Below are 24,501 nucleotides of genomic sequence, written 5' to 3' on the forward strand. Positions count from 1 at the left end.
TAGTTAATTAATTTTCATTATAGACAGCTTTATAAAAGTATAAAAGCTCTCATAAAGTATTTTTCTGAGGTCTGTCTTATCAGGTAAATTACTGTACACAGTGTATTCATTAATTTTCATTTTCATGTAGTAAAGGCTCTGTGCCTTCATAAAGTACGTACTTTTCCTTTGCTTAAGGGTATTTGGGCAGTTTATTCTCTGTTATATTCTCAAGTAAACAATACATACAAGTACAGTACAGTATTTTCTGAGGAAACACTCGTACTTATTTTTTTTAATCCCATTCCCGATAACTCGGCATTTTCACAAACTCGGCCACCCTTCGGTCCACATTAGGCAGAGTTTTCGAGGTTCTACTGTAATTAAAATCGGCAGTGGCATCAGCGAAGGTTTTTTTCTGCTGACGGCTGAAACATAACAGCGTGCACCGGGTTAAAATCAATTGTGAATTCACTTTTTGTCTTAATTGTTCATAGCCACGAGAAGCGTTCAATAAACATCGATTGGGTTCACTCCCTATTCCTATATATTAGTGCATGCATATTTTGTTTTATACAATATAACATTTACGTGTTTGTCACAGATAAAGTTTTTTGACATATTTTGATTATACAGTAGTTTTATACTTTTTGTTTTATAATTTGACTTTGTTTGTTTAATTCATTTTTCAGTTTTACAGTTTCCTCGAAGAAATTTTTGGAGGGATGCAGAAAGGAACGATAACTTATGCCTTTTAAGTTTTTGCTACCTGAGCTACCTGGCTTTACTTGGAAATCGGTTTGGTTAGGTTTGGTTACGATAATGCGACACGTGGGCAATGCCTCTCAGGAGGACTTTCTATAGGAAACTGGCTCAATTTAGGTGTTACAAACATGAAGAAAACCCGGAAAATGCACGAATCCACTACAATTACCAGTATTCAGTAGTTTTATCAACTCAGCCAATGGTGGGCTCGAATAAATCCTCAGGAAGGGATCAGTTGTACCCTATGCACTCCTAAATTCGCCTCTGCTGATATTCTAAGATAAAATAAATACAGATATAAGTCGAGTTATAGTCGGCTATTTTACTTGTGGTGATCGATCAACAACGATGTTTGGTTGAGGTTGCGCAGTTCGTAACTGACGAAGAACAGAACAAGTAAAAATGGGCTAGTGTTCAAACTGCCCTTTTATTGCAAAGGTTCTACAATCTTTAGTCGTTAAGATACTGCCAGATTCGATAAATATACTGGTCTCTCAGCTACGGATAGCTTTCGTAGCCTTAGAGCTACTGGTAGCTGAGAAACCAATATATCTATCGACTCTGATACTGCTAGTTGTTAGTATAGGTCTGCAATTTTTAGTTTTTCATTGGATACATGCCTTATAAAAACCTTCCGGAAGATATTGTGCAGTGGTTGGTTGCCATAATAGTCAGAGAGTATTTTCTAAGTGGTTTGAAGATGTATGTGATGTACACGAAAACACGATGCATCGAAATCGTCTGTATATTCAGCCATTCCAGTTAAATAATTATTCATTTTCACGTGATGACATTTTTTAAAATCAATCAATCAAGCTTTATTATATCATATAACGGGAACTATTACAAAAGGATACAAATTACATTGTTATGTTAAAGTTGATATACGGTATGAAGAAAAAATTTACAATTTATATAATGTTAACATGGCAAAACTGTCACCTAATAAAATTTGATAAAAAAATTCAGATGTCAGTTTAGCAACTCTGATATTTGAAATAATGTTACAAGAATCAAGAAGGTGTTTTCTCATAAACATCACTGTCATTCCACAAAAAGAACTCCTAGAGTCACACGAAACATTAATTATTTTATTGTTTAAGTTTATAGAAAACCTATTTAAAATTGTGTAGCAAATGACTTTATTCTGTAACTCAAATTAGATAATAAATATAATGTTGGAGCCCATATTCCAATAAGAAAAGATCCAGAGTTCCAACCTCTTTCACTGAAATAATAAACATGTAACCAATATGTCTCTTAGATGTTGATCGCAATCTAGAAGAAACAAACTTTTACTTGAGAATTATGTATAGCTAAAGGAGGACAGTCCAATATTGTTTATTAGTCCTTTCTATAACAGGCCGAAAAAGAATTATTATTAATACGTGAAAGTTTTGTACTGTATATATCAATTTTCGATAATTGTCTTCCTGTAATTCCATGTTTCCTCCAAAACCGAAACAAATTTATCAATAAATAGCGAGAGGAGGTGTTCCCAATTCCATTCTCAGTACAGATCCTGAGTTAATCTGTTAATATGGAACACCTGCTTAAATTAGAACAACTTTAGTCCCACGATTAAAATTTAAAAAGAGAATAGTTAACCAGCCATGCATTTACATCCAGCTAGATAAATAACTGCCATTATTAGACACAAGTCCATACAGAATGATGACTTACAGAAAGGGTTTGTGATGGCTCTATATTTGTCATAAGGACATAAATGTTTTGTGACAACTTATTAATTAAAATTTCACCTATTTTACCACTTGAAAAATAATTGTTGTCAAGATTCCTGTCATTAAGCATTTCTTGATAATCACAGGCTTTACTTTTAATAAGGTATTCAAATACAGCTGGATATTCTCTCGTATAATTATTTCAAGATTTTATAGTATTAATTAGTGAAAACGATTGTCCATTTGAAAATAAATTAGAAAATACAATTGTGTAGAAGAAACTGTGCAAAAATCCGCGAAAATTTTGCATCAGACTTAATTCTGATACAATTTAAAATATAAAATCCGTTACAATTACTAACAAAATTGGGCATTATGGATGAATTTCTATTAGTAATTTCAAAATCAATTATATTCCCAGTTCCTAGTTTTTGCAGTAGCTTAATGGCGGCGCGACGGTGGCGCTACTGTACGGGAAAATAATGAACCTTCTCTGGAAAATTGTTGATATACAGTACTGTATGTCTTTTCATAAATACTTAAAATGCAATTTCTTTATTCACTTATTTTACTTTCTTAAATTAATGTATCAATCATCGACGATTCACAAAAACGACATTATCATAAAAACCCATAAAATTAAATGTTTTATAATTTTCTATTTAATGCGAAATTTTAATGATAAAAATTTCCAACAGATGGCAATATCTGTATCTCTAAATTCATTACAGTATTCTTTTCTCCGGAGAAAAAAATTTTTAAATTTATATCCAAGTGCTGTACAAAATTAAATCAAAATTATTCAAATAATTATTTGCAGAATTTAAATATTATTATTATTATTAAAGCTCGAAATTTTTGAAGTTTAATTTTGAACTCATTAGAATTTATTAGTATCGTTCTAATGAATGGAATCGATTTTACGTGGTGTGTAAGTGACCAGACATCTCAAATTAGGGGAAACAGTCCCGCTTTTTAATATATTATACCGAAAAATGTTTGTTTTTAGATTGTTTCATTAATAATTCAAAAATTGTAAATCAAAAAAATGAATTGTATACCAGTTAGAGTAAAAATTTTAATACCCAATTGTGCGGATCAGTTATAAAAGAGAGTTGATAATTTTTGCTAATTATCTGAGTTTAAAAACAATTAGCAACGAGTTGAATAACTTTCCCGGCGGCTAAGTGATTTTATTTTTAAAATAACATTTATATCATTAACCATAATAAATAAAATTGTATGTGGCGCCATCTGTTATGCGATTTTGTTGCGTTTTATATTATTAATTACTATAAAATAGCAAAATGCTTAATTTAGAGGGCAGTGATGAGTTTTGTACAATGATTGTAAATGCTTATAATCAGTATAATCGTCATGAAGTCCGATCCTACTGGAGATACACACTATCCCGTTATCTCCCAACCCCTTGACCTTTAACAACCAAAATTTAATAGCATCAATCCTCCTAACACATAAACCCTCTGCAAAATTTCAGAAATTTTTGACAAAAAGCACAGGCGTTATTAAGCTTCAAAGAAAGTAAACAAAAATCGTGCCTCCCACACACTAACATCCATACATATAGAAACCCCCAAGTTTTTGACCAATCGCCATACTTTCCATCTGTTATATATAACAGAGCTTGAAAAGTTGAAATAGCTTTTATACTTTTACATTCCTGCAAACTTACATAAATGAAAATCTTTAATTTACATGTATTTTGAAATATATCTCCATTATTACATAAAGTAACTAATTAAATTTTTAAAAATAACTAAAATTTCTTCGGTTTAATATTTTTAAATTTAAATTTTTTATTATATAAACCTTATAATTTAACATGTAATCAATTGAATTACTCGGTGATTCGTTACAAACTCATGGAACAACGTAAGACTGTCACAGAAGCCATTGTTAATGAAATGTCCTGCGCTTGTCACTTGAAAAGGGGTAATATTGCAAAAAGATAATGCAAAACCACATTCTGCAAGAATGGCTAAGAAAAAATTAGGCAGTTAAGATGGGAACTTCTACCACATCCTCTATTTTTGCCGGATATTGCCCCTAATGACTAGGTCCTTAGAATACAGCATAAGAAATAAAACCTTCCATTCGCAACATAATGTACAAAGGAGTTTAGTATCCAAAGAAAAAAGTTTTCTTCAGAAAAGGAATTCTAAACTTAGTAGATTGTTGGAATAAGGTTATAATTAACAATGCGATTATATAATTAAATAATGTTAATGTTTTCTTTAACGTATTAACACTTGGACCGTTGAAGCTCACAGTTTATTTTTTCAACGTAATGTTTTGTTTCATTTTATATCATTACACAATTCAAATCGAATAAGTACTTAATTTGGAATGCTTTTTAGCGCTTCTTTGACAATGGAGGTCGCGTACTGTGCAAGCCCGCTTGCGGCGGCCCCAGACGTAATTGTAATTGCAAAGTTGTAATTGTTCTCATTGCCAAAAAACATACAGCTTTGATAAAGCAATTCTTAAATTGTTGATTGCAGAACCTGTCTCCAAATACTTGAAATCCATAAAATGGTTTGAAAGACATTGAATTGCTTGGTCAGCACTTTGAGTGATGTTCCACAAGTTACATTTGGGATTAACCATTTGTTTCTACTGACTTTTAAATTTTGAATTACGCTTTGATTCATAGGTTGAAAGAGTGAAGTGACATTCGACCTATTCTGTTGGCTCATTTTTCGGCAGAAGATATACCTTTTAAATGGTTATAAAAGTAAATGATTATATCCGGCAAATATTGCTATTTTTAGGAGTTATTATTAGGAGTTATAAGGTACTCTGTAGACTGATTAATTTTCATTTTCGTCCTAATCACAATATTCTTAAATAGATGTTTTGTTTAATTTTAGGATATAAAATTCTTGTTTTTTATTACATAAGGCTTTCGTACTATTATAAAGTACAAAAGTTTTAACCTATTTTGTCTGACAAGTTTCAAAATAACTTCTCTTTTTATTACTGATATAAAATTTTTAATCGTTGTCAACAATCAATTATAAAAAACCTGAATTGCTATGTCAATATTAGTTATAAAACAAGTTCCAATTAACATGTTATGTGATAAGAACCAACTCAAATTATGCAAGTTTTGATTTGACAAACAACAATACAAAGTATAATAACTTTTATCATTAATGCTCTTATCGCAAATAAGAACAAGAGGAACATGACTCGGAGAATAATCTTTACTTTATATCTGACACAACTATTGTTTGTTAGCATGAAACTTCTTCACAATACCATCTGTCATTTCTAATTTGAAATTTAAGATAAAACTTTTATATTTATTATAATTATATTATCAACATACCTGTAAATCATCTGAAGATACATCAACTCTCATAAATTTAAGACGTGCATGCTCTTCAGAAGACAGAGCTAATAATAAATCGTCGCTCAACAAAGAATAATTAAGAGTTAATTCACATAATTGGTGACAATGATCAGCAACCGCCTGAATACCTAAAACAAAGTTTTATTTAAAATTTATAGTTAATTATTTTCAAAATTTTTGTTTAGCATTCATTAATTAAAAAACTATATGAAGCTAAAAGAAAAGCTACCTTTAGCAGATACATTGGGACAACTTTTCATCCACAAAAGTTCCAAAGAATTGCAACTATTAGTAGCCAAAAGTTGTAATGATGGATCATCAACCGGTGTTTCTTCAATGGCGAGTGAAGAAAGCGAATGACATTTATCAATTACAAGAGTTAATGCAGACACGAATCGGTCGGGATCAAGTTTCATAAATGATGGTTTGGCTGAAGATATGAGACCTAGTGTCTTAAGAGAACAATCAACTAACTGTGCCAAAATACGGCACGCCATTTCTGCAGATTCTTGGCTACTGTCTACTTTGAATGTTACAAAACGGAGATGCTTGGCATGTTGATTAAGAATGTACTGAATTAAAGCCGGTGATGTTGGTTGAAGGGATGATCTGAAACGATTACATAAAGATAGGCATATTTATGTTATATAAACTAACTACGTAACGTAGTTTATAAAATATTATCTTAGTTTTATTATTTATAATTATCATTACAAAACTTTTCTTAATCATTGTAATAAAGTAAGATTTTGACCTTTGCGGTTGACTGATGATGAATTCAAACGATTGCCATAATTGAGGTACTTGATACACTCTATACCAATGCTGACATACACGAGCAGCTTGAGCACGATCATAAATTTGTAAATGCTTAAATACCTGAAATCATTGTTATAAAATTAAGATGTACTGTATTTTAAAAGGTATTGGTTATAATAAATTTAAAATAGTTTTTTTTAATTATCTTCAGCATCAACATTATTCACAGCTAAAACTGCAGTAAAATAAGATTTTCACGAATAATTTGACTCGTTATCATCGCTGATCTATGAAAAATAAAAGAAAATGTATTCTCAATATTCGTATAGTGGGAAGAATTTTTTAAAAATCTAATCCAGTTGATTTAATCTTTAAAAGTTATTCAGTTTCCTTTTTTAAAAGATGATACTGTAATTGGTCTTTTATAATTTATGAGTTCATTGATTTACGCATGTAGAAAAAGTGTTTTGAAATATTAGAATAATAACTGTGTTCGAATCATTGACTAATTACTGGTTTCTAAATTGAAAATGACTAATTTGCCAATGTAGAATTGTTCATTCGCCAAAGGAATCACGACGTAAACATGAATTTATAGGCAACGCCTCAGAAAATCTATGACACAAATCGTTTAATAAATTATTAGTGTAAAATTGATAGTATTCGCGTAAAAATAGTATATNAAATAATACAAAAATGTTAACTATAAAAAAAATCATTTTTTTATAGTTAACAATAAATTAAAAAATATAATGTATTCCCAAAATATTCATCAAACTTTCAAAGACATCTTTCACACCAAAAAAGATGAAAAGCTTTTATGAGAAACATGGTCTAGAAATGCATGGTTGTCAACTGTCTTGCTCCCAGAAAGACAGTCCCATATTCAGTGCCTTGTCCCTTGTCCTGCAATTAGTAATCCAGCAATCGTTTGTCATCTAAGACTATTTTTGGTATCAAATCAAACATATTATGCCAAAATTTTGTTTGAAGACCTTGTCTTCAACATTTTCTGTTCTAAAATTCTTGATTTATAGAACATGAATGCATTCATGTTCTATAAATGTTCTACAAATAAATAAATGAAATTTCAAAAAAAGCCAAGACTTGCATTGCTCTATAACAAGGAAGTACTGTATAAATAGTTTTATATTTTTGAAGGAATGGAAATGCTTTTCTGTTTTCAAAGAGACTTCTGTATTTCTTAAATTTATAAACTATGTCCCTCAGAGAGTAGCATTTGTCCTTCATTTCAGACCATGTTGTCTCTCACTGTTACAATATATGGTTAAAGGATCGGAAATACTTTTTTCATATAAACATTGTGACATGTCTAGACAAACATTGTTGTACAAAAATTAATGATGATGATAATGCATATATGTTGGTATTTAAACTACTAAATTGTCAACATGCTAACAAAAATTTATCAATTAGACAGTTTGATCACTTTACACAAATTAAAACATCTAAAAAACCAAATATCCAGCAGAGTAAAAGAAATAAGTGCTAACATTTTACAGGTTTTAATTCAAGTATACCCAGTTTTTGAATGGTGGTATTCCATGAAATTGAATTTCTGATATTTGCAAACTTTGTGATTTTTCTTTATATCCTATATTTTAATCATTTCAAATAAAAACCACAGCATGAATTATTTATCTTTACATGAAAAGTGCTGCTACACAATTCAAAAGTACCTTATATATAATTAGTAAAGAATGAAAATGTTTTGTTTTAATCTTTTTCAACTGTAACACTACCAAACAGGCATTACATCAGGACACCATTCATATCCGATAATATGAGATACTTCAAAACAGGTTTTGGCAATATCATGTTGTTCGTCTTCAATCATGGATTCTTCAAGGACATACAGTTTCTTTAGACGAGTTCCACAGATTTTAACTAGTTCAAGTATTGCCGAACATGATATCTCACACATTCCTAAACCCAAAGATGCAAGTTTGGGACAACCACGTGCCACAGACAAAATTTCTTGGTCAATAATGGAATTTCCATTTGATCCAATAACAAGTTCCATCAAACATGGGCAATGTTTTGCCACTTTAATTAATATTGATTGCGGAACATAATTACAAAAATATAAATGAGTAACGGGAATGTTTACATTAAAAAATTGGTTTAGAGCATTTTCTAAGCTTAAAAAAATGTACATAACAAGTGACATACTTGGTGAGTGCTTCACTAGAGCCTGCCAACTTTCAGATGAAACATGATGAACTGCAATAGCCTAATAAAAAGTAAAATAAAATTCTAATTGAAAATTAATTTCATAAAATGTTGAATTTATAAGTTCAGCTTGCTTATTTTTTGTAAAAATTAAGTTATGGTATTTTATTAAGAAATATTTTAACTTCATGAAGTTAAAAATATTTTATAATCAATACAATAATTATGTTACTGAATGTTTGAAGACTATACAGTATTCATAAAATTAACTTTTTTTTTATTCCAGAATAAAATGACAGAAGATACATAAAAAATGTTTCAAATTCAATTAGCTGTAGAAAAGTGCAAAAGTATTATTTTAAAAATTAATTAATAGTGGCAAATAAGTTAATAATCTTTCTCACCCTTAAAGCTTGTTAGCTTTTGAGATGAAAAAGATGAAACTATAATTTGTCACCTTCTTTTACTATATAACACATATGTAGAAAGTTTTTCTATTTTAGAAATATCCAAACATTCGAACTAGTTACACATGGCTACTGTTTGACAAAGGCACGTATGTTGCAAGGAAGCTAAAGTGGTACAGTAGAACCTCGAAAACTCGGCTTTCGATAACCCAGCACTCCGGATAACTCGGCCACACCCTGGCAGGGCAAAAAAATCCTTAGTTAATTAATTTTCATTATAGACAACTTTATAAAAGTATAAAAGCTCTCATAAAGTATTTTTCTGAGGTCTGTCTTATCAGGTAAATTACTGTACACAGTGTATTCATTAATTTTCATTTTCATGTAGTAAAGGCTCTGTGCCTTCATAAAGTACGTACTTTTCCTTTGCTTAAGGGTATTTGGGCAGTTTATTCTCTGTTATATTCTCAAGTAAACAATACATACAAGTACAGTACAGTATTTTCTGAGGAAACACTCGTACTTATTTTTTTTAATCCCATTCCCGATAACTCGGCATTTTCACAAACTCGGCCACCCTTCGGTCCACATTAGGCAGAGTTTTCGAGGTTCTACTGTAATTAAAATCGGCAGTGGCATCAGCGAAGGTTTTTTTCTGCTGACGGCTGAAACATAACAGCGTGCACCGGGTTAAAATCAATTGTGAATTCACTTTTTGTCTTAATTGTTCATAGCCACGAGAAGCGTTCAATAAACATCGATTGGGTTCACTCCCTATTCCTATATATTAGTGCATGCATATTTTGTTTTATACAATATAACATTTACGTGTTTGTCACAGATAAAGTTTTTTGACATATTTTGATTATACAGTAGTTTTATACTTTTTGTTTTATAATTTGACTTTGTTTGTTTAATTCATTTTTCAGTTTTACAGTTTCCTCGAAGAAATTTTTGGAGGGATGCAGAAAGGAACGATAACTTATGCCTTTTAAGTTTTTGCTACCTGAGCTACCTGGCTTTACTTGGAAATCGGTTTGGTTAGGTTTGGTTACGATAATGCGACACGTGGGCAATGCCTCTCAGGAGGACTTTCTATAGGAAACTGGCTCAATTTAGGTGTTACAAACATGAAGAAAACCCGGAAAATGCACGAATCCACTACAATTACCAGTATTCAGTAGTTTTATCAACTCAGCCAATGGTGGGCTCGAATAAATCCTCAGGAAGGGATCAGTTGTACCCTATGCACTCCTAAATTCGCCTCTGCTGATATTCTAAGATAAAATAAATACAGATATAAGTCGAGTTATAGTCGGCTATTTTACTTGTGGTGATCGATCAACAACGATGTTTGGTTGAGGTTGCGCAGTTCGTAACTGACGAAGAACAGAACAAGTAAAAATGGGCTAGTGTTCAAACTGCCCTTTTATTGCAAAGGTTCTACAATCTTTAGTCGTTAAGATACTGCCAGATTCGATAAATATACTGGTCTCTCAGCTACGGATAGCTTTCGTAGCCTTAGAGCTACTGGTAGCTGAGAAACCAATATATCTATCGACTCTGATACTGCTAGTTGTTAGTATAGGTCTGCAATTTTTAGTTTTTCATTGGATACATGCCTTATAAAAACCTTCCGGAAGATATTGTGCAGTGGTTGGTTGCCATAATAGTCAGAGAGTATTTTCTAAGTGGTTTGAAGATGTATGTGATGTACACGAAAACACGATGCATCGAAATCGTCTGTATATTCAGCCATTCCAGTTAAATAATTATTCATTTTCACGTGATGACATTTTTTAAAATCAATCAATCAAGCTTTATTATATCATATAACGGGAACTATTACAAAAGGATACAAATTACATTGTTATGTTAAAGTTGATATACGGTATGAAGAAAAAATTTACAATTTATATAATGTTAACATGGCAAAACTGTCACCTAATAAAATTTGATAAAAAAATTCAGATGTCAGTTTAGCAACTCTGATATTTGAAATAATGTTACAAGAATCAAGAAGGTGTTTTCTCATAAACATCACTGTCATTCCACAAAAAGAACTCCTAGAGTCACACGAAACATTAATTATTTTATTGTTTAAGTTTATAGAAAACCTATTTAAAATTGTGTAGCAAATGACTTTATTCTGTAACTCAAATTAGATAATAAATATAATGTTGGAGCCCATATTCCAATAAGAAAAGATCCAGAGTTCCAACCTCTTTCACTGAAATAATAAACATGTAACCAATATGTCTCTTAGATGTTGATCGCAATCTAGAAGAAACAAACTTTTACTTGAGAATTATGTATAGCTAAAGGAGGACAGTCCAATATTGTTTATTAGTCCTTTCTATAACAGGCCGAAAAAGAATTATTATTAATACGTGAAAGTTTTGTACTGTATATATCAATTTTCGATAATTGTCTTCCTGTAATTCCATGTTTCCTCCAAAACCGAAACAAATTTATCAATAAATAGCGAGAGGAGGTGTTCCCAATTCCATTCTCAGTACAGATCCTGAGTCAATCTGTTAATATGGAACACCTACTTAAATTAGAACAACTTTAGTCCCACGATTAAAATTTAAAAAGAGAATAGTTAACCAGCCATGCATTTACATCCAGCTAGATAAATAACTGCCATTATTAGACACAAGTCCATACAGAATGATGACTTACAGAAAGGGTTTGTGATGGCTCTATATTTGTCATAAGGACATAAATGTTTTGTGACAACTTATTAATTAAAATTTCACCTATTTTACCACTTGAAAAATAATTGTTGTCAAGATTCCTGTCATTAAGCATTTCTTGATAATCACAGGCTTTACTTTTAATAAGGTATTCAAATACAGCTGGATATTCTCTCGTATAATTATTTCAAGATTTTATAGTATTAATTAGTGAAAACGATTGTCCATTTGAAAATAAATTAGAAAATACAATTGTGTAGAAGAAACTGTGCAAAAATCCGCGAAAATTTTGCATCAGACTTAATTCTGATACAATTTAAAATATAAAATCCGTTACAATTACTAACAAAATTGGGCATTATGGATGAATTTCTATTAGTAATTTCAAAATCAATTATATTCCCAGTTCCTAGTTTTTGCAGTAGCTTAATGGCGGCGCGACGGTGGCGCTACTGTACGGGAAAATAATGAACCTTCTCTGGAAAATTGTTGATATACAGTACTGTATGTCTTTTCATAAATACTTAAAATGCAATTTCTTTATTCACTTATTTTACTTTCTTAAATTAATGTATCAATCATCGACGATTCACAAAAACGACATTATCATAAAAACCCATAAAATTAAATGTTTTATAATTTTCTATTTAATGCGAAATTTTAATGATAAAAATTTCCAACAGATGGCAATATCTGTATCTCTAAATTCATTACAGTATTCTTTTCTCCGGAGAAAAAAATTTTTAAATTTATATCCAAGTGCTGTACAAAATTAAATCAAAATTATTCAAATAATTATTTGCAGAATTTAAATATTATTATTATTATTAAAGCTCGAAATTTTTGAAGTTTAATTTTGAACTCATTAGAATTTATTAGTATCGTTCTAATGAATGGAATCGATTTTACGTGGTGTGTAAGTGACCAGACATCTCAAATTAGGGGAAACAGTCCCGCTTTTTAATATATTATACCGAAAAATGTTTGTTTTTAGATTGTTTCATTAATAATTCAAAAATTGTAAATCAAAAAAATGAATTGTATACCAGTTAGAGTAAAAATTTTAATACCCAATTGTGCGGATCAGTTATAAAAGAGAGTTGATAATTTTTGCTAATTATCTGAGTTTAAAAACAATTAGCAACGAGTTGAATAACTTTCCCGGCGGCTAAGTGATTTTATTTTTAAAATAACATTTATATCATTAACCATAATAAATAAAATTGTATGTGGCGCCATCTGTTATGCGATTTTGTTGCGTTTTATATTATTAATTACTATAAAATAGCAAAATGCTTAATTTAGAGGGCAGTGATGAGTTTTGTACAATGATTGTAAATGCTTATAATCAGTATAATCGTCATGAAGTCCGATCCTACTGGAGATACACACTATCCCGTTATCTCCCAACCCCTTGACCTTTAACAACCAAAATTTAATAGCATCAATCCTCCTAACACATAAACCCTCTGCAAAATTTCAGAAATTTTTGACAAAAAGCACAGGCGTTATTAAGCTTCAAAGAAAGTAAACAAAAATCGTGCCTCCCACACACTAACATCCATACATATAGAAACCCCCAAGTTTTTGACCAATCGCCATACTTTCCATCTGTTATATATAACAGAGCTTGAAAAGTTGAAATAGCTTTTATACTTTTACATTCCTGCAAACTTACATAAATGAAAATCTTTAATTTACATGTATTTTGAAATATATCTCCATTATTACATAAAGTAACTAATTAAATTTTTAAAAATAACTAAAATTTCTTCGGTTTAATATTTTTAAATTTAAATTTTTTATTATATAAACCTTATAATTTAACATGTAATCAATTGAATTACTCGGTGATTCGTTACAAACTCATGGAACAACGTAAGACTGTCACAGAAGCCATTGTTAATGAAATGTCCTGCGCTTGTCACTTGAAAAGGGGTAATATTGCAAAAAGATAATGCAAAACCACATTCTGCAAGAATGGCTAAGAAAAAATTAGGCAGTTAAGATGGGAACTTCTACCACATCCTCTATTTTTGCCGGATATTGCCCCTAATGACTAGGTCCTTAGAATACAGCATAAGAAATAAAACCTTCCATTCGCAACATAATGTACAAAGGAGTTTAGTATCCAAAGAAAAAAGTTTTCTTCAGAAAAGGAATTCTAAACTTAGTAGATTGTTGGAATAAGGTTATAATTAACAATGCGATTATATAATTAAATAATGTTAATGTTTTCTTTAACGTATTAACACTTGGACCGTTGAAGCTCACAGTTTATTTTTTCAACGTAATGTTTTGTTTCATTTTATATCATTACACAATTCAAATCGAATAAGTACTTAATTTGGAATGCTTTTTAGCGCTTCTTTGACAATGGAGGTCGCGTACTGTGCAAGCCCGCTTGCGGCGGCCCCAGACGTAATTGTAATTGCAAAGTTGTAATTGTTCTCATTGCCAAAAAACATACAGCTTTGATAAAGCAATTCTTAAATTGTTGATTGCAGAACCTGTCTCCAAATACTTGAAATCCATAAAATGGTTTGAAAGACATTGAATTGCTTGGTCAGCACTTTGAGTGATGTTCCACAAGTTACATTTGGGATTAACCATTTGTTTCTACTGACTTTTAAATTTTGAATTACGCTTTGATTCATAGGTTGAAAGAGTGAAGTGACATTCGACCTATTCTGTTGGCTCATTTTTCGGCAGAAGATATACCTTTTAAATGGTTATAAAAGTAAATGATTATATCCGGCAAATATTGCTATTTTTAGGAGTTATTATTAGGAGTTATAAGGTACTCTGTAGACTGATTAATTTTCATTTTCGTCCTAATCATAATATTCTTAAATGAATGTTTTGTTTAATTTTAGGATATAAAATTCTTGTTTTTTATTACATAAGGCTTTCGTACTATTAGAAAGTACAAAAGTTTTAACCTATTTTGTCTGACAAGTTTCAAAATAACTTCTCTTTTTATTACTGATATAAAATTTTTAATCGTTGTCAACAATCAATTATAAAAAACCTGAATTGCTATGTCAATATTAGTTATAAAACAAGTTCCAATTAACATGTTATGTGATAAGAACCAACTCAAATTATGCAAGTTTTGATTTGACAAACAACAATACAAAGTATAATAACTTTTATCATTAATGCTCTTATCGCAAATAAGAACAAGAGGAACATGACTCGGAGAATAATCTTTACTTTATATCTGACACAACTATTGTTTGTTAGCATGAAACTTCTTCACAATACCATCTGTCATTTCTAATTTGAAATTTAAGATAAAACTTTTATATTTATTATAATTATATTATCAACATACCTGTAAATCATCTGAAGATACATCAACTCTCATAAATTTAAGACGTGCATGCTCTTCAGAAGACAGAGCTAATAATAAATCGTCGCTCAACAAAGAATAATTAAGAGTTAATTCACATAATTGGTGACAATGATCAGCAACCGCCTGAATACCTAAAACAAAGTTTTATTTAAAATTTATAGTTAATTATTTTCAAAATTTTTGTTTAGCATTCATTAATTAAAAAACTATATGAAGCTAAAAGAAAAGCTACCTTTAGCAGATACATTGGGACAACTTTTCATCCACAAAAGTTCCAAAGAATTGCAACTATTAGTAGCCAAAAGTTGTAATGATGGATCATCAACCGGTGTTTCTTCAATGGCGAGTGAAGAAAGCGAATGACATTTATCAATTACAAGAGTTAATGCAGACACGAATCGGTCGGGATCAAGTTTCATAAATGATGGTTTGGCTGAAGATATGAGACCTAGTGTCTTAAGAGAACAATCAACTAACTGTGCCAAAATACGGCACGCCATTTCTGCAGATTCTTGGCTACTGTCTACTTTGAATGTTACAAAACGGAGATGCTTGGCATGTTGATTAAGAATGTACTGAATTAAAGCCGGTGATGTTGGTTGAAGGGATGATCTGAAACGATTACATAAAGATAGGCATATTTATGTTATATAAACTAACTACGTAACGTAGTTTATAAAATATTATCTTAGTTTTATTATTTATAATTATCATTACAAAACTTTTCTTAATCATTGTAATAAAGTAAGATTTTGACCTTTGCGGTTGACTGATGATGAATTCAAACGATTGCCATAATTGAGGTACTTGATACACTCTATACCAATGCTGACATACACGAGCAGCTTGAGCACGATCATAAATTTGTAAATGCTTAAATACCTGAAATCATTGTTATAAAATTAAGATGTACTGTATTTTAAAAGGTATTGGTTATAATAAATTTAAAATAGTTTTTTTTAATTATCTTCAGCATCAACATTATTCACAGCTAAAACTGCAGTAAAATAAGATTTTCACGAATAATTTGACTCGTTATCATCGCTGATCTATGAAAAATAAAAGAAAATGTATTCTCAATATTCGTATAGTGGGAAGAATTTTTTAAAAATCTAATCCAGTTGATTTAATCTTTAAAAGTTATTCAGTTTCCTTTTTTAAAAGATGATACTGTAATTGGTCTTTTATAATTTATGAGTTCATTGATTTACGCATGTAGAAAAAGTGTTTTGAAATATTAGAATAATAACTGTGTTCGAATCATTGACTAATTACTGGTTTCTAAACTGAAAATGACTAATTTGCCAATGTAGAATTGTTCATTCGCCAAAGGAATCACGACGTAAACATGAATTTATAGGCAACGCCTCAGAAAATCTATGACACAAATCGTTTAATAAATTATTAGTGTAAAATTGATAGTATTCGCGCAAAAATAGTATATTATTTTTTATTATAATTAAACAAAAGTAAATAAAAATATCATTGATACAAAAATTAACATATCTCGAAATAGTATCTTCCGTAGGTAATACTTCAAAAACATAAGTTACCGAAATAAATAATTTAAACAAACATCGACAGGCAGAATATTCGCTAGTTCTTTGACAATGTCTTTCTGAACCTTCTTGCATTCTCCCTGTTTCTAAATATAATCTTTTCATCGCATTAAAGAATTACATCTGTATTATTCGTACAATATAAACGAAGAACAATACAAACAATTAAATAATACTAATTGACAGTTATAACGCCAAGATCATCGATGACGATTGGATTTTTCCACGAAGATTTTGGCATATTGCATTATAAATTGATTTTCTGGATGGTCTTCATTACAGAAAAGAAACGAAAATAAATTCTGATGCTAACTACCTATGCAAATTACGTTAGGTCGGATTCAAAGCTGATCCCTCTTGACGGTAAGAGCGCATCTATTACGATACTTCCCCATTACCAAGAGCAACAATTTGATCTATTGAATACAAATTGCGCAAAAAAAGGCTAAATTATAAATCAATTTAGTTTTATAGTTTAAAAAATTTTAATTAAACACAACGAGATCACGTTATTAGCAAATCGGGAGTAAATAGTAAAATCGTGTAAATAAAAGTATGCAAATGAAACAAGTTATAATAAATTTTCATGAATTTTCAAAATTGATTCATTATTATTATCATAAAATTTTATTTTTAAAAAAAGTAGCGAGAAAATAACTTAAATTGAAACCTGAAGAAAAATGTAACATAAGTTTTACACGTAATATGAATATAAATTTTTAATACCGTAGGTTAATAAGAAGTTTTAGTTTAAGCGAAAGGCAATTTTCTTTTTAAAAACTGTTATATACAAATACTGTATGACTTTACAAACAAAAATATTTGGAATACAAATGTGATTGGCATTCAAATCGTTCAATATTTAATTAAACGCCTGCCTCATCTGTCTCTCAATTATGTATTCATTAATAATTACTCGGATTTAATCTTGTTCTAACAGTGAAAGTGGTTAATTATTTAAAATTTCATGTAGAAACTGAAGATATAAAACTGTTCTTGTGTGTATCAATTAAGTTAAAGTATAAAAATGTTTTCGTGGTTCAACTGTATTAATTTTCTCAGGTAAACCAACAGAACTATTGAATAAACTAAAGTTTTGATTGACAACAATAATTTTTATTCAGTTTTATGTTAATGTATCAAGTTATTAAGAGTCACACCAGATGCTTCACAGATGTAGCAACTTATTTCAGCGCATATATCAATTTGCCCCTCAGACCTCAGTGGAGTAAATTGATACAGTTTGAGATGTTTCATTTAACATTTTTTTCATTCATAGTTTATTCAATTTTTTCATTTTTTTTTTACTTATAACCAAACTATATTGTAATTTACAGTAGAGTTGCTATAATCCGACATATCGGCAGGAATCGGATTACTGGATTTTGTATGCGTGTATGCGCTGTACAGTAAAAACACACTTGATTCACAAGTTAGTTTGTCATATTAATCACGGTTGTGACTGTTTTGCCGACCGCACGTACAACTAGTGACTGACACGTACAGTACTTACTGTGCGTGTATACTGTGCTGTACAGTACATCAATATTTCTCTGTCGCATACATCGAGAAGTGATAACATGAAAATTTTATGCACGCCGCCTTGCAGAGTGTTAGATTACTGGACTTGTCGGACTGGCGAGTGACAGACTATAGAGACTCTACTGTATATATCATCTCCGTAGTAACTAACTACTATAAATAACAATTTAAAAAAGTTAAAAACCAAAAATCGTATCAACTTGTCTAGTCTCCTCTACTATAAAAGTAAAAGATGAAGGTATTGCATCGATTATTTGAGATTAAAAAAAAATATTATTTCTCAGATTTATTATAGTATACCTTCTACTTATACGAAAAATCGCATAACGGGAGGATAAATGAGATTTCTACGAAAGTGTACTGCAGTATACGCTCTGCTCCATTACGGTCTTGCTTATAAGTTAACGTTAAGTCTGTTCTTACGTAAGCTTATAAGTTTACGTAAGAACAGGATTTATAAATCTGTAAAGGGAAAACCCTATATGCATATATGAAACAACTAAGGTCTCGTGCAGAGAATAACGATGATGATGTGTACTTTATCCCGTAAATCTGAGCTGTAAAGACAACCTATGTTCCTATAATTATATAATGTAAGAAAATTTAACAAGATGTTCTATGTAACCTACTCTTCTGCATAACATAATACGCATGAACTACACATATACTGTATATATATATATATATATGTGTGTGTGTGTGTGTGTGTCTATATATAACCAGACTCATTCGCGGGATTTTTAAAAAGGTAGCATTTTAAAAACATACGTTATTTCTCATAATGTAGTTATATTAACTTTTACAAAATAGTTATATAAGTTAGAACGAGCAATTATTTATTGTGACATCGTCGCAATGTCGAGCTGCAATTTTTAATTATACTTTTAATTAATTTAATTTAAAATATATGCTCTCCACCTCGAATTAGTAATGGCTTGCTCCTGTACATCATACTTCTCCTTTAACAATAAAGTCGTGCCGCTCATCTATCTAACACCTTTTAGGAGGAAATTTTGAATAGAAATAACGTTGACTTCTGATTTGCATCGGAAGTTCGTATATACTACATCGGGGCCTCCTTCCCCTAAGGTTTCCATACTAGACTTTCATCTATCTAATTCTGTTCTCTACATCAAGGAAAGACATCNCGAGGTTCTACTGTAATTAAAATCGGCAGTGGCATCAGCGAAGGTTTTTTTCTGCTGACGGCTGAAACATAACAGCGTGCACCGGGTTAAAATCAATTGTGAATTCACTTTTTGTCTTAATTGTTCATAGCCACGAGAAGCGTTCAATAAACATCGATTGGGTTCACTCCCTATTCCTATATATTAGTGCATGCATATTTTGTTTTATACAATATAACATTTACGTGTTTGTCACAGATAAAGTTTTTTGACATATTTTGATTATACAGTAGTTTTATACTTTTTGTTTTATAATTTGACTTTGTTTGTTTAATTCATTTTTCAGTTTTACAGTTTCCTCGAAGAAATTTTTGGAGGGATGCAGAAAGGAACGATAACTTATGCCTTTTAAGTTTTTGCTACCTGAGCTACCTGGCTTTACTTGGAAATCGGTTTGGTTAGGTTTGGTTAGGATAATGCGACACGTGGGCAATGCCTCTCAGGAGGACTTTCTATAGGAAACTGGCTCAATTTAGGTGTTACAAACATGAAGAAAACCCGGAAAATGCACGAATCCACTACAATTACCAGTATTCAGTAGTTTTATCAACTCAGCCAATGGTGGGCTCGAATAAATCCTCAGGAAGGGATCAGTTGTACCCTATGCACTCCTAAATTCGCCTCTGCTGATATTCTAAGATAAAATAAATACAGATATAAGTCGAGTTATAGTCGGCTATTTTACTTGTGGTGATCGATCAACAACGATGTTTGGTTGAGGTTGCGCAGTTCGTAACTGACGAAGAACAGAACAAGTAAAAATGGGCTAGTGTTCAAACTGCCCTTTTATTGCAAAGGTTCTACAATCTTTAGTCGTTAAGATACTGCCAGATTCGATAAATATACTGGTCTCTCAGCTACGGATAGCTTTCGTAGCCTTAGAGCTACTGGTAGCTGAGAAACCAATATATCTATCGACTCTGATACTGCTAGTTGTTAGTATAGGTCTGCAATTTTTAGTTTTTCATTGGATACATGCCTTATAAAAACCTTCCGGAAGATATTGTGCAGTGGTTGGTTGCCATAATAGTCAGAGAGTATTTTCTAAGTGGTTTGAAGATGTATGTGATGTACACGAAAACACGATGCATCGAAATCGTCTGTATATTCAGCCATTCCAGTTAAATAATTATTCATTTTCACGTGATGACATTTTTTAAAATCAATCAATCAAGCTTTATTATATCATATAACGGGAACTATTACAAAAGGATACAAATTACATTGTTATGTTAAAGTTGATATACGGTATGAAGAAAAAATTTACAATTTATATAATGTTAACATGGCAAAACTGTCACCTAATAAAATTTGATAAAAAAATTCAGATGTCAGTTTAGCAACTCTGATATTTGAAATAATGTTACAAGAATCAAGAAGGTGTTTTCTCATAAACATCACTGTCATTCCACAAAAAGAACTCCTAGAGTCACACGAAACATTAATTATTTTATTGTTTAAGTTTATAGAAAACCTATTTAAAATTGTGTAGCAAATGACTTTATTCTGTAACTCAAATTAGATAATAAATATAATGTTGGAGCCCATATTCCAATAAGAAAAGATCCAGAGTTCCAACCTCTTTCACTGAAATAATAAACATGTAACCAATATGTCTCTTAGATGTTGATCGCAATCTAGAAGAAACAAACTTTTACTTGAGAATTATGTATAGCTAAAGGAGGACAGTCCAATATTGTTTATTAGTCCTTTCTATAACAGGCCGAAAAAGAATTATTATTAATACGTGAAAGTTTTGTACTGTATATATCAATTTTCGATAATTGTCTTCCTGTAATTCCATGTTTCCTCCAAAACCGAAACAAATTTATCAATAAATAGCGAGAGGAGGTGTTCCCAATTCCATTCTCAGTACAGATCCTGAGTCAATCTGTTAATATGGAACACCTGCTTAAATTAGAACAACTTTAGTCCCACGATTAAAATTTAAAAAGAGAATAGTTAACCAGCCATGCATTTACATCCAGCTAGATAAATAACTGCCATTATTAGACACAAGTCCATACAGAATGATGACTTACAGAAAGGGTTTGTGATGGCTCTATATTTGTCATAAGGACATAAATGTTTTGTGACAACTTATTAATTAAAATTTCACCTATTTTACCACTTGAAAAATAATTGTTGTCAAGATTCCTGTCATTAAGCATTTCTTGATAATCACAGGCTTTACTTTTAATAAGGTATTCAAATACAGCTGGATATTCTCTCGTATAATTATTTCAAGATTTTATAGTATTAATTAGTGAAAACGATTGTCCATTTGAAAATAAATTAGAAAATACAATTGTGTAGAAGAAACTGTGCAAAAATCCGCGAAAATTTTGCATCAGACTTAATTCTGATACAATTTAAAATATAAAATCCGTTACAATTACTAACAAAATTGGGCATTATGGATGAATTTCTATTAGTAATTTCAAAATCAATTATATTCCCAGTTCCTAGTTTTTGCAGTAGCTTAATGGCGGCGCGACGGTGGCGCTACTGTACGGGAAAATAATGAACCTTCTCTGGAAAATTGTTGATATACAGTACTGTATGTCTTTTCATAAATACTTAAAATGCAATTTCTTTATTCACTTATTTTACTTTCTTAAATTAATGTATCAATCATCGACGATTCACAAAAACGACATTATCATAAAAACCCATAAAATTAAATGTTTTATAATTTTCTATTTAATGCGAAATTTTAATGATAAAAATTTCCAACAGATGGCAATATCTGTATCTCTAAATTCATTACAGTATTCTTTTCTCCGGAGAAAAAAATTTTTAAATTTATATCCAAGTGCTGTACAAAATTAAATCAAAATTATTCAAATAATTATTTGCAGAATTTAAATATTATTATTATTATTAAAGCTCGAAATTTTTGAAGTTTAATTTTGAACTCATTAGAATTTATTAGTATCGTTCTAATGAATGGAATCGATTTTACGTGGTGTGTAAGTGACCAGACATCTCAAATTAGGGGAAACAGTCCCGCTTTTTAATATATTATACCGAAAAATGTTTGTTTTTAGATTGTTTCATTAATAATTCAAAAATTGTAAATCAAAAAAATGAATTGTATACCAGTTAGAGTAAAAATTTTAATACCCAATTGTGCGGATCAGTTATAAAAGAGAGTTGATAATTTTTGCTAATTATCTGAGTTTAAAAACAATTAGCAACGAGTTGAATAACTTTCCCGGCGGCTAAGTGATTTTATTTTTAAAATAACATTTTATATCATTAACCATAATAAATAAAATTGTATGTGGCGCCATCTGTTATGCGATTTTGTTGCGTTTTATATTATTAATTACTATAAAATAGCAAAATGCTTAATTTAGAGGGCAGTGATGAGTTTTGTACAATGATTGTAAATGCTTATAATCAGTATAATCGTCATGAAGTCCGATCCTACTGGAGATACACACTATCCCGTTATCTCCCAACCCCTTGACCTTTAACAACCAAAATTTAATAGCATCAATCCTCCTAACACATAAACCCTCTGCAAAATTTCAGAAATTTTTGACAAAAAGCACAGGCGTTATTAAGCTTCAAAGAAAGTAAACAAAAATCGTGCCTCCCACACACTAACATCCATACATATAGAAACCCCCAAGTTTTTGACCAATCGCCATACTTTCCATCTGTTATATATAACAGAGCTTGAAAAGTTGAAATAGCTTTTATACTTTTACATTCCTGCAAACTTACATAAATGAAAATCTTTAATTTACATGTATTTTGAAATATATCTCCATTATTACATAAAGTAACTAATTAAATTTTTAAAAATAACTAAAATTTCTTCGGTTTAATATTTTTAAATTTAAATTTTTTATTATATAAACCTTATAATTTAACATGTAATCAATTGAATTACTCGGTGATTCGTTACAAACTCATGGAACAACGTAAGACTGTCACAGAAGCCATTGTTAATGAAATGTCCTGCGCTTGTCACTTGAAAAGGGGTAATATTGCAAAAAGATAATGCAAAACCACATTCTGCAAGAATGGCTAAGAAAAAATTAGGCAGTTAAGATGGGAACTTCTACCACATCCTCTATTTTTGCCGGATATTGCCCCTAATGACTAGGTCCTTAGAATACAGCATAAGAAATAAAACCTTCCATTCGCAACATAATGTACAAAGGAGTTTAGTATCCAAAGAAAAAAGTTTTCTTCAGAAAAGGAATTCTAAACTTAGTAGATTGTTGGAATAAGGTTATAATTAACAATGCGATTATATAATTAAATAATGTTAATGTTTTCTTTAACGTATTAACACTTGGACCGTTGAAGCTCACAGTTTATTTTTTCAACGTAATGTTTTGTTTCATTTTATATCATTACACAATTCAAATCGAATAAGTACTTAATTTGGAATGCTTTTTAGCGCTTCTTTGACAATGGAGGTCGCGTACTGTGCAAGCCCGCTTGCGGCGGCCCCAGACGTAATTGTAATTGCAAAGTTGTAATTGTTCTCATTGCCAAAAAACATACAGCTTTGATAAAGCAATTCTTAAATTGTTGATTGCAGAACCTGTCTCCAAATACTTGAAATCCATAAAATGGTTTGAAAGACATTGAATTGCTTGGTCAGCACTTTGAGTGATGTTCCACAAGTTACATTTGGGATTAACCATTTGTTTCTACTGACTTTTAAATTTTGAATTACGCTTTGATTCATAGGTTGAAAGAGTGAAGTGACATTCGACCTATTCTGTTGGCTCATTTTTCGGCAGAAGATATACCTTTTAAATGGTTATAAAAGTAAATGATTATATCCGGCAAATATTGCTATTTTTAGGAGTTATTATTAGGAGTTATAAGGTACTCTGTAGACTGATTAATTTTCATTTTCGTCCTAATCACAATATTCTTAAATAGATGTTTTGTTTAATTTTAGGATATAAAATTCTTGTTTTTTATTACATAAGGCTTTCGTACTATTATAAAGTACAAAAGTTT

General features: G+C 30.5%; 2 protein-coding genes across 2 annotated transcripts in view; both read right to left on the bottom strand.

Annotated features, from left to right (window-relative positions):
• LOC111626937 (F-box/LRR-repeat protein 21-like) overlaps positions 1-7,351 on the bottom strand; it is an 8,798-nt gene extending 1,447 nt beyond the window's left edge. Inside the window, exons 1-4 of the mRNA XM_023370472.1 lie at positions 7,340-7,351; positions 6,557-6,681; positions 6,032-6,411; positions 5,779-5,930 (exon numbers count right to left, since the gene is read on the bottom strand). Coding sequence (XP_023226240.1) covers positions 5,779-5,930; positions 6,032-6,411; positions 6,557-6,681; positions 7,340-7,351 — 669 coding nt within the window. The remainder of the gene's footprint in view (positions 1-5,778; positions 5,931-6,031; positions 6,412-6,556; positions 6,682-7,339) is intronic.
• Positions 7,328-24,501, bottom strand: part of LOC111626917 (F-box/LRR-repeat protein 3-like) — a 29,040-nt gene continuing 11,866 nt past the window's right edge. The window contains exons 3-6 of the mRNA XM_023370442.1: positions 15,976-16,100; positions 15,451-15,830; positions 15,198-15,349; positions 7,328-8,815 (exon numbers count right to left, since the gene is read on the bottom strand). Of these exons, the coding sequence (XP_023226210.1) occupies positions 8,321-8,815; positions 15,198-15,349; positions 15,451-15,830; positions 15,976-16,100 (1,152 nt within the window). The 3' untranslated portion in view covers positions 7,328-8,320. The remainder of the gene's footprint in view (positions 8,816-15,197; positions 15,350-15,450; positions 15,831-15,975; positions 16,101-24,501) is intronic.

The sequence above is a fragment of the Centruroides sculpturatus genome, unplaced genomic scaffold, assembly GCF_000671375.1.
Source record: "Centruroides sculpturatus isolate CEXI.00-Female unplaced genomic scaffold, Cexi_2.0 scaffold164, whole genome shotgun sequence".
Taxonomy (NCBI): Eukaryota; Metazoa; Arthropoda; class Arachnida; order Scorpiones; family Buthidae; genus Centruroides; species Centruroides sculpturatus.